General features: G+C 41.2%; 1 protein-coding gene across 1 annotated transcript; it reads left to right on the forward strand.

Moving 5' to 3' along the window:
• The first annotated feature begins 1,544 nt into the window (after positions 1-1,544).
• On the forward strand, positions 1,545-13,999 carry LOC142398780 (activin receptor type-2B-like). Its single transcript, XM_075482948.1, has 11 exons — positions 1,545-1,771; positions 3,698-3,905; positions 5,535-5,650; positions 6,842-6,993; positions 7,181-7,324; positions 7,552-7,695; positions 8,325-8,473; positions 9,673-9,787; positions 9,984-10,122; positions 10,395-10,519; positions 10,733-13,999. Exons 1-11 carry the CDS (start codon positions 1,720-1,722, stop codon positions 10,925-10,927), a joined length of 1,539 nt encoding a protein of 512 aa, XP_075339063.1. The 5' UTR covers positions 1,545-1,719; the 3' UTR covers positions 10,928-13,999.
• The last annotated feature ends 305 nt before the right edge of the window (positions 14,000-14,304 follow it).

Below are 14,304 nucleotides of genomic sequence, written 5' to 3' on the forward strand. Positions count from 1 at the left end.
TATGTTAACAATGTTGTCCTTGACTCTTTGTGATGATGGAATTTATCATTTTGCACAAAAGACCTCATTTTAGAAAATAAACTGCTTGGAGGAAAGCTACATAACGAGATATTTATCATAATTGGCGACCGCACGAATTCACCTTGATTACTTTATCTAATGCTGGTGAGCATCTCTTGCTTAATGGAGTGTTACTAAAAGAGTCCATATCCAATTAGTCAGAGGAAAGTAACTTTAATCTTTCATCTTTTGAAAGAAATATTTCTAAAACTGATTGTCAGTTGGCTGGGAGACTTGATTAGCAAGTAACCAATTCTATGACTCAACGCACATCACCACATTAACACGTAACATCATGCAATGATTAGGTATTATTGGAAAATACATAGTTTTAAACTGATTTTTTGGAAACTGGGGTACACTATTGGCACACACTTGTTTTGTGACAACATTAAAATCCCCAGTGATGCAATGTGCACCACGAAGTGGTTCTATTTGAGTTGTTTGGTGTGGGATACATTTAATATTTAACAATATGTGGAGGTGAAATAAGAACTTGGAATGAATGCATTTCAAATAGCATTTATTGTATCATGTTACTCCAAACTAGGGCAACTATTTATAGCTCTACCACTTATGCATAAAAGATCAGAGATAAAAAAAAAATATATATATATATATATAATAAAAAAGAATTTATCAAATTCTACTACTTGTGGGGATGCCAGAAATATTTGTCACACTGACAGTTAAGATTCTGTAAGCCTAAAAGATTTATATTTTGGAAACAGCACTCCTTTTTGTGGTGGTACAATGTAGGCTGCAGGCTACGTATATTACATTTTAGCTCTTTTTTCGGAGTTAAAATAGGCTATAATTTAATCTGCACTAGCTATGTGTTAGTTTTTAAATGAGGGGGAGTATATTGCTTTCCCGTCTACTGTAACAGATAGATTAAATATTAATTAACTAAAAGTATAGGCTAATATAAACCAACGGCTAAATGAATCGAAAAGTAGAGTAAAATCCCAGCGTTTACTATGGAAGGTGCAAGCCCTACATCGCTTGAAACCCGCACAAATACCGGCGTGGGAAACACACATTTCTCCGAGGCACTTATATTACTTTCGTTGTGTGTGTGAAATTGTGATAATTATCGACAGGGTATTAAATAAAGTCATTTCAGGCGTGTATCCGCGGTGTCGCGTTAAGGTCACTCTTTGGCTGCCTGAATTCCCCTCTTTGTGTTTACACATCCGGGTTTCCCTGTTTGCAGCCCATTCCCCATTTAGAAGCCATTTTGGACACAGATCAGTAACATGCATGTAAACCCCGACCGACCTCCCGACGCAGCGGTGCTACTGTTCAAGTGAATAACCTTAAAAAAAAGAGCGTTGAGCTTTCAACTTGGATGTTTTAACGGCTTCGCATTCGGTTTTTGGATCCACTTCCGATGCTAAATGCTGCACCTTTGATCGGACTAACAGCCTGGCAGTCAATTAATCGCTCGTATCTTTTCGTGCAACATTGTTGCAGCGTCGCGGCTATTGACACGCGTTGTGGTGGAGGAGGCGGAGGTGGTGGTGGTGGTGGTTAGGCTGCTGGAGGGACCGGAGGCCTGTGGTCGTTTTGATCCCGGACTGATGTTTTGGCCAACCTGAGTTTTAATGTTCGCGAGGGAACGAGGGGGGAATCTCTGTCCTGTATTCAAAACGGAACATGTCTTTTTCATGGCTGACTTGTTCACTTCTTCTGGGAACTTTATGTGCAGGTAAGCAGCTTGTGCTCTTTCCGAATTCGCAACAGTTTTGTCGACACATTTGTATTTCGTGAATGTGTGTGTGTGATTGATATTAGACCCGTGCACGAGCTCACGTTTGCTAGTAGTTTAAACTTTGCTGGCAGTCGATACCGTCGTTCAGCCGGGATTTAAATCTCCCAGCCATAATCCCCTTTTTGCCCCCTGTTCGGTAGCCACAGTCACTAATTTCTCTCTTGACAATTAGTTGGCCGTTTTCTACACCTTTTCCTCCCATTTCAATGTAGCCTAACAGTGAAGTGTTATCCGTGGGTGTGTTAAAATGTGTATCCAAATTTAAAACTGTTGCTCTCCTCGCCTTCCCTCAACAGTGGCAGGAATAGAAGGCAGCAGCTGCATCAACATCCTGAAACCTTATAGGCTACACCTCAGCTCTGCACTCTCGTTCGTGGTCGCAAAAGCCTGGTAAAATAACCGTAGAGAAAACCTGACTTCGTCGGGGAGGATTTTCCTAAATCCACGGCGTTAGATTAGAAGAGACAGCAGCTGAAAAGTGAGGTTCCTCGTTTCGAATTGAGGTTACTGTTACAAGCGGCTCGGTTTCCAAAATCTTGGCACCACGTGAAATTCAGCAGGAGGGTTGTTTTTCTTTTGTTTGGCGAGTTTTTTGTGGCCGTTTGAAAGTCAAATGAGAAGTATAATGCTTCCACAGACCCCGATACACTTCTTCCCCCAACCCGAACATTCTCTCATAAGCCTGGGCGAACATTTTCAAAACAATATCCACGTTAGTTTGTCGTCGAAATGTAATGAAATTTTCATCACGGCACAGCTGTCTCTTGTGTGTCAAATAGCGCTGCAGCTAATGCCTTTATGGTTTATAGATTAGGGCATGGAGGGCTCAGTAAGCTTCTTCACCAGAATTCATGTTGTTGTGGTGTAAAGGCTCAGGGGGTTGGGGGGGAATGGTCTTGTAGTAAAAGTCCTCGCGGATCATGTGACCACAAATATCAGAAATGCCATCTCGGCTCAATGGAGCATTGAACACCCCTGCTGTAGGAGTGTGTGTCGGTGTGTGTTTAATCCATACTACGCTTCTGTCGTCCATCCTTTCTAATGACCATGATGTTTGGTCATTTCATGCATCCCTGTATGACATAATGAAGTCCATTGTGTGTTGCTGGACAGCTAAATGTGTGAACGTGTGAGTGTTTGTGTAGCTTAGTGTGTGTGTATGTGTAATGGGTTAGTGGGGGTAATGCTGGGGGGATGGGCAGGTTCCTATAGGCAGGGATTTAAAGAGGCAGGCACTATTTTTTCTCCGAACAAAGATGAAGCATATATAAGCCCAAGATATGTTTCGAACGACATGTACAACATGTTATCTGCTTTTGTCTTCTCTGTGTGTGTAGTGTATGTCCAAAGCCAATGAGGGCAAAAAAAAAAAAACCTTAGACTGACGGCTATTGTTACATTTCAGCTTTGTTGGAGGAAGTATTTCCTTTAAAGACCCCTTGAAGAAAACAGCCTTATCTGTTTTTACAGATGTGAGTGAAGAAGGAACCCATATCAATATAAATAGCAGCCAGTATGTGTGTATGTCGTGCTTCTATGCCACAGCAGGCAGATCATTGTTTTGTAAGTAATTAAATTCTGTCATTTCTCCTTTCCATTTTGCTTTTTTTCTCTGTGAAAAGGCCTTTCAGTCAATGGGATTATGCTGAGACAGTATTCAGCAACAATTTCTTAGCCCAGAGGAACTCCCATTTCACTACAGAGAGCTCCCAAAGCTGGCTACGTGCCAGAGTGATGAGAGTCTCTGCTTCAAAATGTTTTTTTCATGGCACAGAGCAGCTCCTGTGCCATATGTCTGTGCTTCCGCTGTTGGGTTTCAATTCATTACAATTTGAGCTGACCGAGACCTTCTGTCCATATCAGGGTACAGTCTTGGCGAAGCCGAGACCCGGGAGTGTGTGTACTACAATGATAACTGGCGTACGGAGAGGACCAACCAGAGTGGCTTTGAGCGCTGCGAGGGGGAGAAGGACAAGCGACTGCACTGTTATGCCTCCTGGCTCAACTCCTCAGGGACCATCAAGCTGGTGAAGAAAGGCTGCTGGCTGGACGACTTCAACTGCTATGACAGGTCGGGTCACAGTGCATTTAGATTTATATTTAAGGTACCTGGCTCTCACTCAGAGAGACTGGTAGCAAGGGCAGCATACATGTCTTCATCAGAACACTCATGTGGTGTAACACATCTTATTTTTCCTCTCGTGATGTCATGATATAGATGAAAGATTTGATGGTGAAACATCGATCAGTGTTTGCTTGTTACCTCTATAATGTGAGAATGGGCCTTTATTCTCTTTCTTCAGCTCTGGAAATTGGCTGTCTTTACGGTTTGGTGTATTGATTAATCAACACAAACAAGTTAAAGATGTCACCTCATACTTCTGGAATCTTTAAGGGGCAAATCTGTTCCAAAACTGTCACATAACACAGGCGTGTCTAATGTACTGTATGGCTGTACATATTGTTTTTGATTACGGTATTGTAAGATTTTTAACCTCAACATGAGCCTCAGCACTCGTTAGATAATTGGCAAGCCTTCCATACACATTTCTGCTGAGACTCATTAGACTTGCTTGTGTTTAGGCCTTTTCACATATACCTTCCAAGCTGGGACTGATGCGACTTTGTTCCGCATTGATGTCATGTGTGAAAGTACGGAGGTGTCGTGGGTGGTCAAAGTTGATCTTTTGCTGATAAGCTTCTGAGCTGGCGAGGGCGATAGTCGCAGAGAGGAACGTGTGAAAGGGCAAGCCGGTCCCGTGGAACAGGTCACTCTAACCAACGATGTTGTTGATTCCCAGCTGATTTTGTTATGCTGGCTTGATATGTGTAAGCACGCGCTGATGAGGGGCTGATCTGATTAAGTCTGGTATGTGTAAATTACCAAAAAGAAAAGGTGGTGGGTTAACGAGGACATCTTTTTTTTCACCTATAAGGCACAACCAAAGCAAACTTCCAAAGCCAAGAATATATTCAGGCATGCGTATTTGGATTACTTATGTTGTCTGATCAGTGGTTAAAAACTTAAAGGTATTTGATTGAATAGGAGTAAGGGAGTAACAGATAATATCCAGTAGATATAAGGATGGTTGGCAAATGTTTAGTCTTTTCCAAAAGATGCTAGATTTGTAGCGCCTTATTTATTGTTCTTGCAAACGGCCTGCATCAACAGTGCAGAGAGCAACTCGGCGCCCACAGTCTGATGGTGGCACCTGGCCACTTGGGATTCTGTAAGTTGGGATAAGAATTTTAAAATATCGCCTATGTGCAACTGTAAGGAAGGAATAAGGAGTAATAAGATCAAATCTATTCTGTTTGTATGGTTCCACTCTTTCCACCCTTATATTCTTCTGTTGTGTTTTGTATTTCTTGTATGATTGTATGACATAATGATGCCAGTAAAAAGAAGAGTTTGTTTGCCCGTACATTGACACCCCTACCTGTAACCAAAGCCAAGTGACACATCAGTTAAATAGCTTAGACAATAAATTGAGCTCGTATTACTTTGTCCTCAGAGAGTTCAAGCAAAGGTGATATAGTACAGCAAAAGCCAGGCACACATCTACTTGGGTTTTCAAGTTCGATTCCAGATCATTAAATGCAAAAAAAAAAAAAGTGTTTATTTTTAAAGCTCTTCTTTGGTCTGGTGTTTTCATTTTGTCATTGGAAAATTACACAAGTATGTCATTTGCTGTTTTAGGCAAGAGTGCGTCTCCATGGAGGAAAACCCTCAGGTGTTCTTCTGCTGCTGCGAGGGTAACTACTGCAATGAGCGGTTCACCCACCTTCCTGACATGATTGGCAATGGCAACCGAGGTGGGTGGAAAATGCACCCTGCATACAGTGCAAGAAGGATGTAGATTTATTTATTTATTTTTGTCCCTCCTCTGATTTGAATGGAAGTCCCGAACATCATTTTTGGGCCTTAGAATCTTTGGTGAGAAATATCCCCAAAAGCCTCTCAGTTGGTGAGGCTATACTTTGTTAGAATGCATGCAGTGTTTGCATGTTGGCTGAGCTGTTTCAGTCGTTCAGGTCATTTGAAAAAACTCCCCTTAGTTTTATCATATTTTGACTTTTTTTTGCAAATTTTGAAGTGACTCCATACGACTGTATCGGGATGCTTGTTTTTTTTTTTTTTTTTTTTTTTCTAACTCTGGTAGTTAGTTGTAACTTTTCTAAGCATCATATGATCCCTCTGCTCAGTCCCCGTGTCAGTGCTGGTAACTTTAGAAGAGCGCTGTGACTCACCTATAGATTGAATGTCCTTGTCTAAGAATAACAAATGATAATTAATGTTTATGCATAATGAATTAGGTTGATTATTATTTTAAAGTTTAAAAAACAAATCATTCAAATACGATTAGAGGACTTGGAGCATATGAGTCAGCCCAGTTTATTAGTGATTGTGGATCTGGGTTGTTTAAGTGTAGATAAAAATCCTGATTATAATACTGTTGTGATCCCTTATGCATAGCCTATTCTTTGCTTCTTTTTTTTTTTTCTTTCTTGTTAGGCCTGATCTGTACAAAAGGCTTCTTTTCTTCTTTTTTAAAGGTCCTCCACATGGACCATGTTGTCCTAGCATTGTTGTCCTGCAAACGAACAAACTGTTGTATTTACATTGTGTGCATATTTGAATAAGTGCTATTGAATTTGGTAGATTTTGCAATTAGCTGTTTGCTTTATGTAAAAGTGCACTGACGATATTTGACTCATGGGAAATGTTGCATCACAGAGTATCACTTTGTGCATAGTCCAGCACTGATTATCAGTGAACCAGGACGTGACAAAAACCCAATGTTTTTAAAGCTTACTTACTGTGTGTTTTCAGCCTCACTGCGATGACTCATATGTCTTCTACGGATCAAGGCTGGAGAATCTCAATAAAATACCGTCTTATTTAAATTCAGAACTCGCAGTGTGTGAGGGACACTTGCAATGCTGCTTGTAGCCCGCCAAGTCATAAAGCTGACACACTGCAATTATTCTGTTCCTCCTCGACAGTGAAAATCCGGCCTCCACCCCGAGTGCCATCCCTGCTTAATGTGCTGGTGTACTCGCTGCTGCCACTCTGCGTGCTGTCCCTGGCCCTTGTTCTGGCCTTGTGGATGTACCGCCACCGGAAGCCTCCCTACGGCCACGTGGACCTGAGCGAGGTGAGGCAGGCCATTGTCAACTCTTACTTTCATCTAATCTGATTATACTGAGGAGAGTGTGTTGTCTGATTTACTAAAGTGCTTTTCACCTTTTTTACTTTTAAACAGCGGCTAATAAGAACGTAATCTGTTTGATGGATTTAGCAGTGGACTGAGAAGTTTTCTTTTTTTGTTTGTGCTTATTTAGGATCCAGGACCAGTTCCTCCATCCCCTTTGGTGGGTCTGAAACCTCTGCAGCTGCTGGAAGTCAAAGCTAGGGGGCGATTCGGTTGTGTATGGAAGGCCCAACTAATGAGCGAATACGTCGCTGTAAAGATTTTCCCTGTTCAGGTATGTCAGTAATATATATTCCTAGGACTTTGTCTTGTTGTTGGCTGTTTTGATTAACTAATGTCCAAATTTTCATAAGCTGAAAAAAATCCATCACGGTTTAAAGAACCTATAATGTTGCTAATTAACACTTCTGGGGATTTACCTCACTCTTACCGTGACATGTAAGGAATGACCCCATTTATATCACCAAGGCTTGAACATAAATCTTTGGTTTGTGTTCACAGGATAAGCAGTCGTGGCAAAATGAGCGGGATATATTCATGACCCCGGGGATGAGACATGAAAACATCTTGCGTTACATTGCTGCAGAGAAGCATGGAACCAACCTGGAATCAGAGCTGTGGCTTATCACAGAGTTTCACGAGAGGGTGAGGGCGCATCTACCCATTTACTGTATACATGCACTCTCACCATTTACCGTCAAAACAAGACTCACCGCTTTTAGATAAAGGATAATGTGTCTTGGACTCATACAGCTGTGTTTAATTTTCCAAGCATATCTTGTAAAAATGATTCTGTATGTATTTGATGTTGAATACTACAAGTGAATATTGTGTTTCCTATGTACGATGCTGTTTATTACTCGGGGGATTTACCGATACTTGTTACAGCTAATATGGCATTATGGTCCTTTCATGACCTGAAGGCTTTTTCTGTTTATTGTTGCCGGTAACACGAATGTTTTTAGTTACAGTTGTTTCCTTGCTGTCAGTGATTTCAATTTTTTATTGAATTTAAGAAATTCTGTTTGTTCGGTATGTTGTCGTATGAATTTAGCAAATCTTCCTGGTTACACTATATAACTTGCACATTGTAGTATAACCCATTTCTGTTCCTTTGTGGATCCAGTGACTGTTCGGATGTGAGGTTGAGGCTGCGGTTGGCAGATTTTTCTTGGATGCTGAAAAGCAGCAGAGCTTATTAGAAATGGATTAAAAATTCTTGCGCAGTTGTTAATCCTCGTTCTTTAACCTTTTGTGTGTTTGTGTGTGAGCAGGGCTCATTGACAGACCACCTGAAGGGTAACACTGTGACCTGGACTGAGCTGTGTCACATAGCAGAGACCATGTCCCGTGGTTTGGCCTACCTCCATGAAGACATTCCCAGCTACAAGGGAGAGGGCTCTAAACCCACCATTGCACACAGGTAAGAAAAGCAAAAAGTGTCCCAGGAATGTCCAAACTTTCCAAACTGCTGATACCACTCAAAAGATATGAACCAATACCTGTTTCTGTTTCAAAAACATATCTACTGATACCTAGCGGTACCCCACTTTCTTTGGTATTTTAGTGTCCATGTAATAACAAAACTACTATAAGAGTCAGGATGTAGTGAAAGATGTATTTCTACGAAGTACAACCATCAAAAACTGCAGTTTGAGCTTTTCAAAGCGATGTAGACGCACAACCAGTTTTTGTTTTTTAAATGGAGTTGTGACAACTGTGTTGCCTCGGTAGAGTTTGTGTGGTGAGGTTGCATGACAATAACTCAGAGGAGGGTGTTTGTGTGCAGCGTGGCGGTGTGGTGCACAGTGCAGTAGGGGGAACAGTGTGTGCTAGATGTGAGGCTGAGGTGCCCATCTCCAAAAATAGAAAGTCACTTTGATGTTGGCTAAGAGTATTGTGTGTGTGGGGGGTGGGGTCTGCAAAGATATGCTCCACACATGCTCTAAAGTTTTTGATCTTGTAAAATCAGTATGCCTGAATTTCCAATATAGCTGCCCTCATTCACTCTATTTGTCAGAATTTTCTGTTGGAAATCAGCCAACTTCGTCACCTCGCTGCCACTTAAAGCATTTTCAGGCTGCCGCGCTGCTTCAATAAAACCTTGATGTTATAACCACTGCATCATGTGACTAAAACGCCATCCAGTTAACTTAAAGGCAACATCTGCAGTGAATTCAGCTGCACTTCCAGGTATGATGATCTCTCACAGACAAAGTTAGAAGCAGCAGATTGTCTTGAAGGTTTTCTCACACATATTTTCCCTGTTGGACATACTTTAGTCAATAACTTCATTCCTCTCCCTTTGCATGTATACTGGGACAGGGATCCTGTCAAATGGCCAAATCGGGCTATAACTTTCCCTGTAACCTTGCTGTTTATCTAATGCACTGTACTTTCTATTCAAATGCATTCTCAAGCACCAATAATTTGCGCAGATTGATTTAGCTTGGATCAGCAGTCTGCGGTACTGTCGGTACTTAACCCCGTTATGAAAATCCTCTTTGTTTTTTTGAGCCTTTAGATCAGGCATTGCCCTCCTCTGGTTTTGTGAGACTGATGTGGCTCAACTCCTCCATTATAAAAGGGATTTTAATGACTACTGTGGAATTAATTTCCCAGGGACTTCAAGAGTAAGAATGTGATGATACGAGATGATTTGACTGCAATCATCGGAGACTTTGGACTCGCTGTACGATTTGAACCTGGAAAGCCTCCCGGAGATACTCATGGCCAGGTAGGAAGAACCTCCCATTAGGTGCTGCTGCTCTAAACGTATGGATATTTGTTGAAAGTAAGGTAACAAGCTTGTTTCAGAAAGACAAAACCACAGAATAGTTGCTGACGATGGGCTCTAGTTTCGACTTATTTTCATGCAGGTTTGACGGTAGTTTCACCAACTGAAGTCTTCTGTAATCTTGAATCCATTGTAGGTTGGTACGAGGCGTTATATGGCTCCAGAGGTGCTGGAGGGAGCCATTAACTTTCAGCGAGACTCCTTCCTGAGGATAGACATGTATGCTGTGGGCTTGGTGCTGTGGGAGCTGGTGTCCCGCTGCTCAGAGACAGACGGTAAGTCAAACAGTGCAAGAATGCCGCTTCACCCGCAGGTGAAAGGTCACTGCTTCAGGCCGGCCTAATAAACAAAGGTTTAGTTTTGTCCTTAGTTTTTTTTTTTCTGCAAAGTAATCTAATTCGAAGCAAAGTTGAAATGCGGATACAATTAGTTGTTTTATCTCGTACAGTTTTTATGTTTTTTCGCCAAACTCTTAAAATCAGCACTCATCTGTTGTGTTTTTTTTCCGCCTAACACTTTCCACTCTGTCGGCTTGCCTCTGGTACAGTTGGCGAGTACATGCTGCCGTTCGAGGATGAAATAGGTCAGCATCCTTCCCTGGAGGATCTGCAGGATGTGGTTGTGCACAAGAAGATGCGTCCAGTCATCAAGGACTGCTGGCTCAAACATCCTGTGAGTAATCGTGGAAGAATGGCTACTGCAATTTCAATGGCAATACCAGGATGTTCTGCATCCTTTTTTCCCAGCAAATACGTGTTGATTATTTCAGGTTACAGTTCTCTGAATATGTGAAGGTTGTGTTGAGTTTTGCCAGTAATGTCCAGAATTTGGAGTAAATGATGAAAGAAAAATCAGTGCCCTCCTATAACTTGTCTATGACTGTAGGGTCTGAGCCAGATGAGCGAGACCATCGAGGAATGCTGGGACCACGACGCAGAGGCACGACTGTCGGCCGGCTGCGTCGAGGAGCGCATCTGTCAGATCGCCCGAACGATAGGCAGCACTACCTCAGACAGCCCCGTCTCCATTGTGACGTCTCTCATCAACGAGGACCTACCTCCCAAAGAGTCCAGCACCTGAACGGGTGGCGCCATCCTTCCCCAGAGCTCCTGACTTTTTGTTTTTCAAACCCAAACTCAGCGGATCTCCGTGAATATTTAACAACATGAAAAAAAACAAAACAAACAAACTAGCAACTTAAATGCAGCTGCTATTTTATCCCGATACTGGTATTTTTTCTGTTTTTAATGTTTTTCTGTGTCCGAAGTCAGATCTTACTAACACCATCCATCTGCTGTAGTGGAAGTAGTAATAAGCTATGCGGTGGGCACATCTGGTAACACCCGTGCATCAAATCTTAAACGTTGTCACCTCATGCATTTATTTCACCTTTAGTCTCTTTTTATTACCTCATGAGTTCTCGTCTTTGTCGTGTTTTCCCATTGTGGTCATGAACGTCTGCGGCCAAACGAAATGAACCTTTTTGCTCCAAACCTCAGACGACGTGCTGCACACCTCGGAGGACCCCTTTTGAGACTGTTAGACAAAATATACTCATCTTCCTCAGGGGTTGAAGCTTCTCAATTTTTAGACTCGGAGTATGCTCCCTTATTTTAAACCTGTGAATTCCTCAGAATGAGTAAAAGGAGTTTTGAAGCACAGCTGTTTTATTGTAAGGGAGGGAGCTAGATGAGAGCTGAGCAGTTGTATCGAACGTTTTGGACTCTTTGAAGATTTGGGACAAGTGTCTTGTCCTCAGAACTACCTCTCAGGTATCCAGCAGGCTTCTTTGGAACATTTCTCTAAGTTAAGAGCCAAGCTATCCAGCTAGCTATCATGGACATATTCCTGGACTTTTTTTTTTTTCTTTCTTTTTTCTTTTTTTTTTTTTTTTTAATTCTTGAAATTCAGAGTTACTCCTTCGCCGGTGCCAGGGGCATTGGCGGATGCTGTCTGGTGTTGCAATGTTACACATTCTTAATTTCAGCTGTGCGTATGCGTGTGTGTGAGTGCAAGTGTGAAAGTTTGAAGATTAAATGGTGTGAGACGGATAGAGAGCGTATTTCTAAAGTAAGAACCTTGGACTGGTAATTTGGGGGTTTATCCTTGTATGGGCCATACTTGAGCAAGCAACATGTCTGTTTGTTTTTGTTTTTTTTTCTATTTCCAGTCTGGTTAGTAGACTCAGTCAGACACCGGTCCCCAGATACCTCAGTCACTGTATGTCATGCAAGGAGAGCTCAAATGGTTGCCTTTGTCTCAAATGCAATGCCATAGTTGTACCCTAACATGAATACCATACATTGAATGTCCGTAATGCTGCTGTGACTATTCCAGGATACTCAAGGATTTGTAGATGTACATGTATTCTTTGTTAATATAACACTAACATGTGATAACTATCCATGATATTATGTGAGGCTAATGTCTGTTTTTGTGTTTCCTTTCTTTTTGACTGGGTAAGCCCTCAGCTGCTTACTCCTCCAGACTGACCTCAGATATTCTGACAAGTACCTCAGGCTTTTTTCTACATGTATATCAAGTTGTGTTATAAATTTTATTGTGTTTTAGTAGTTGGAAAATTTTTATTACTGGTTGGGGCGTCTGTGGAATTTTTTTTCTTTTTTTTTTTTTCGTTATTTTTCTTTTTAATGGAGCCCGACCAGTTTTACAGTGTTGATGCTCTAAAAACCTAAAAGAAGACAGGCAGATTCTTGTAAATATGCGTGTACACACATAAGCCGAACACTGATTTGTTTTTTGTTTTTTTTAGTTTTTTCTTCTTCTTTCAACACAAAATCAGGGCATTGCTGTTCTTATTTCACAGTTAATGAAAGAGATTTCTCAGCTTCCCACCTACATATTTAAGTTATTTTGATAACTAGCCCTGAGATTTCTTTTTCTTTTTCCATTTATTTTTGAAGAAGTGTTACTGATGTTATTGAATAATGGTATTGACTCCTCTGGATTAGAAACTGTGAGGGTGGTGCTGACGATAGAAAATTTCTGTGCGTGTTTCGCTGAGAACAAACGAGAAAAACCCATTTGTTACGTTTGGTGCAGGCAGCTTCTGTGGTTGGCCACTTGTTTGAACAGTATTGCCTCAATATTAACCTGCTGATGTGATGTTCTGACCTGTTTAGTGATAGTTTAGCCACATTGGACTACACACGGGCTCATCTGTTGTGCTTTGATTAGTGGTGTGGAAAGATAGTGATTTTAACAGTGATCTGTAGCTCTTACTGACGTGCAGTTTTGGTAAAGGAAAAATAATCGCATCGATGCCGAAAAATGTTTTTAATGTTTGGAAACCATCATTGTGTTTGGATCCACATGACTGACTGATGCCACACCACCGCCAGGATTCATGTAAACAGCGGCATGTCCAACGATCCAGCAATATTTACTATACAGCAATAGTCATTTGAATATCATAGTTTTATGTCAATAAACTCAGCTGTGATTAAGAAGTTATCTTCTGCAGATCAACATGGTACATCTCATCACACCTGGAATCCTGCTCTGATGGTCTAAGTCTCTTGATGGGAGGGGGTGGGGAGGGATGCAGATGCAGATGCAGTGGGTTGAACTTTTGTGCGCACTCTGAACGTGGCCCAGGTGCTTTCACGAATTGTGCCAGAGAAGCAACGGTCACGTTTGCAAATCTGCCGTGATCAGTGTTTTCCTCCAAATGCTGTCTTACACCCAGCTCTTCTGAACCGAAAAAAACCTGTTACCTCATGCCGTACCTTGTTCAGTAACTCTAACGGAGTCAGTCTCATCTTCAACAAAAAAAAGAAAAAAAAAAAAAAAAAGACAAAATGATCAATTATTGTATATATATTTACTTGATAAATGTAAAGGGTTTCTTCCTTTTCATGTGTGAATCCTGTGAAAGCAAATTCTTTTTATTTTCTTCTTTTTTTTTTTTGACTTGCAGTCGGCATAATGTTTATTTCTCATAGTGTGAACAGATGTTTGACTTGAGTGACCTTCCCTGTTATGTGAACTGTGTGTGTGTGTGTGTGCTTGGTTGGTTTCACTAAATAAGTATGAATGGTAACTTTATCTGTGCATTGAAATGCTTAGAAATATAAACTAGATGAGAAAACATTCATCTTTTTGTATATGAAAATAAAGACAAATCCTGATTAACCATGTTTATTGAATTCTTTGGGTTTCTTTCCATCGTGCTTCCATAATCATAGAAAACGTAGAACACTATGATTCAAAGTGGGGAAAAATAGAAAACAAAGAGCAAGTAAAAACTGTATCAAATACAATGCCTTTACCTACACATAATATCCATTCTCTTGGCTGTAGGCTCTTTGGCTGCATATGAACACTAGATGGCAGCAGGAGTGTCAGTGGTTTTGTTTGGTCCATTTTTAGGCTTTTTGGCTCCACAGCTGAAGTGTACAGTACTTTATTGCGTGGTCGGAGAAATTAGATGATTG

The sequence above is a fragment of the Odontesthes bonariensis genome, chromosome 14 (genome assembly GCF_027942865.1).
Source record: "Odontesthes bonariensis isolate fOdoBon6 chromosome 14, fOdoBon6.hap1, whole genome shotgun sequence".
NCBI classification, from domain to species: domain Eukaryota; kingdom Metazoa; phylum Chordata; class Actinopteri; order Atheriniformes; family Atherinopsidae; genus Odontesthes; species Odontesthes bonariensis.

Coding starts and splice junctions, on each gene's coding strand:
- LOC142398780 (XM_075482948.1), top strand. CDS start 1,720: ATGTCTTTTTCATGGCTGACTTGTTCACTTCTTCTGGGAACTTTATGT. Junction 5,651..6,841: donor GATTGGCAATGGCAACCGAG/GTGGGTGGAAAA, acceptor CCTCCTCGACAG/TGAAAATCCGGCCTCCACCC. Junction 6,994..7,180: donor GCCACGTGGACCTGAGCGAG/GTGAGGCAGGCC, acceptor GTGCTTATTTAG/GATCCAGGACCAGTTCCTCC.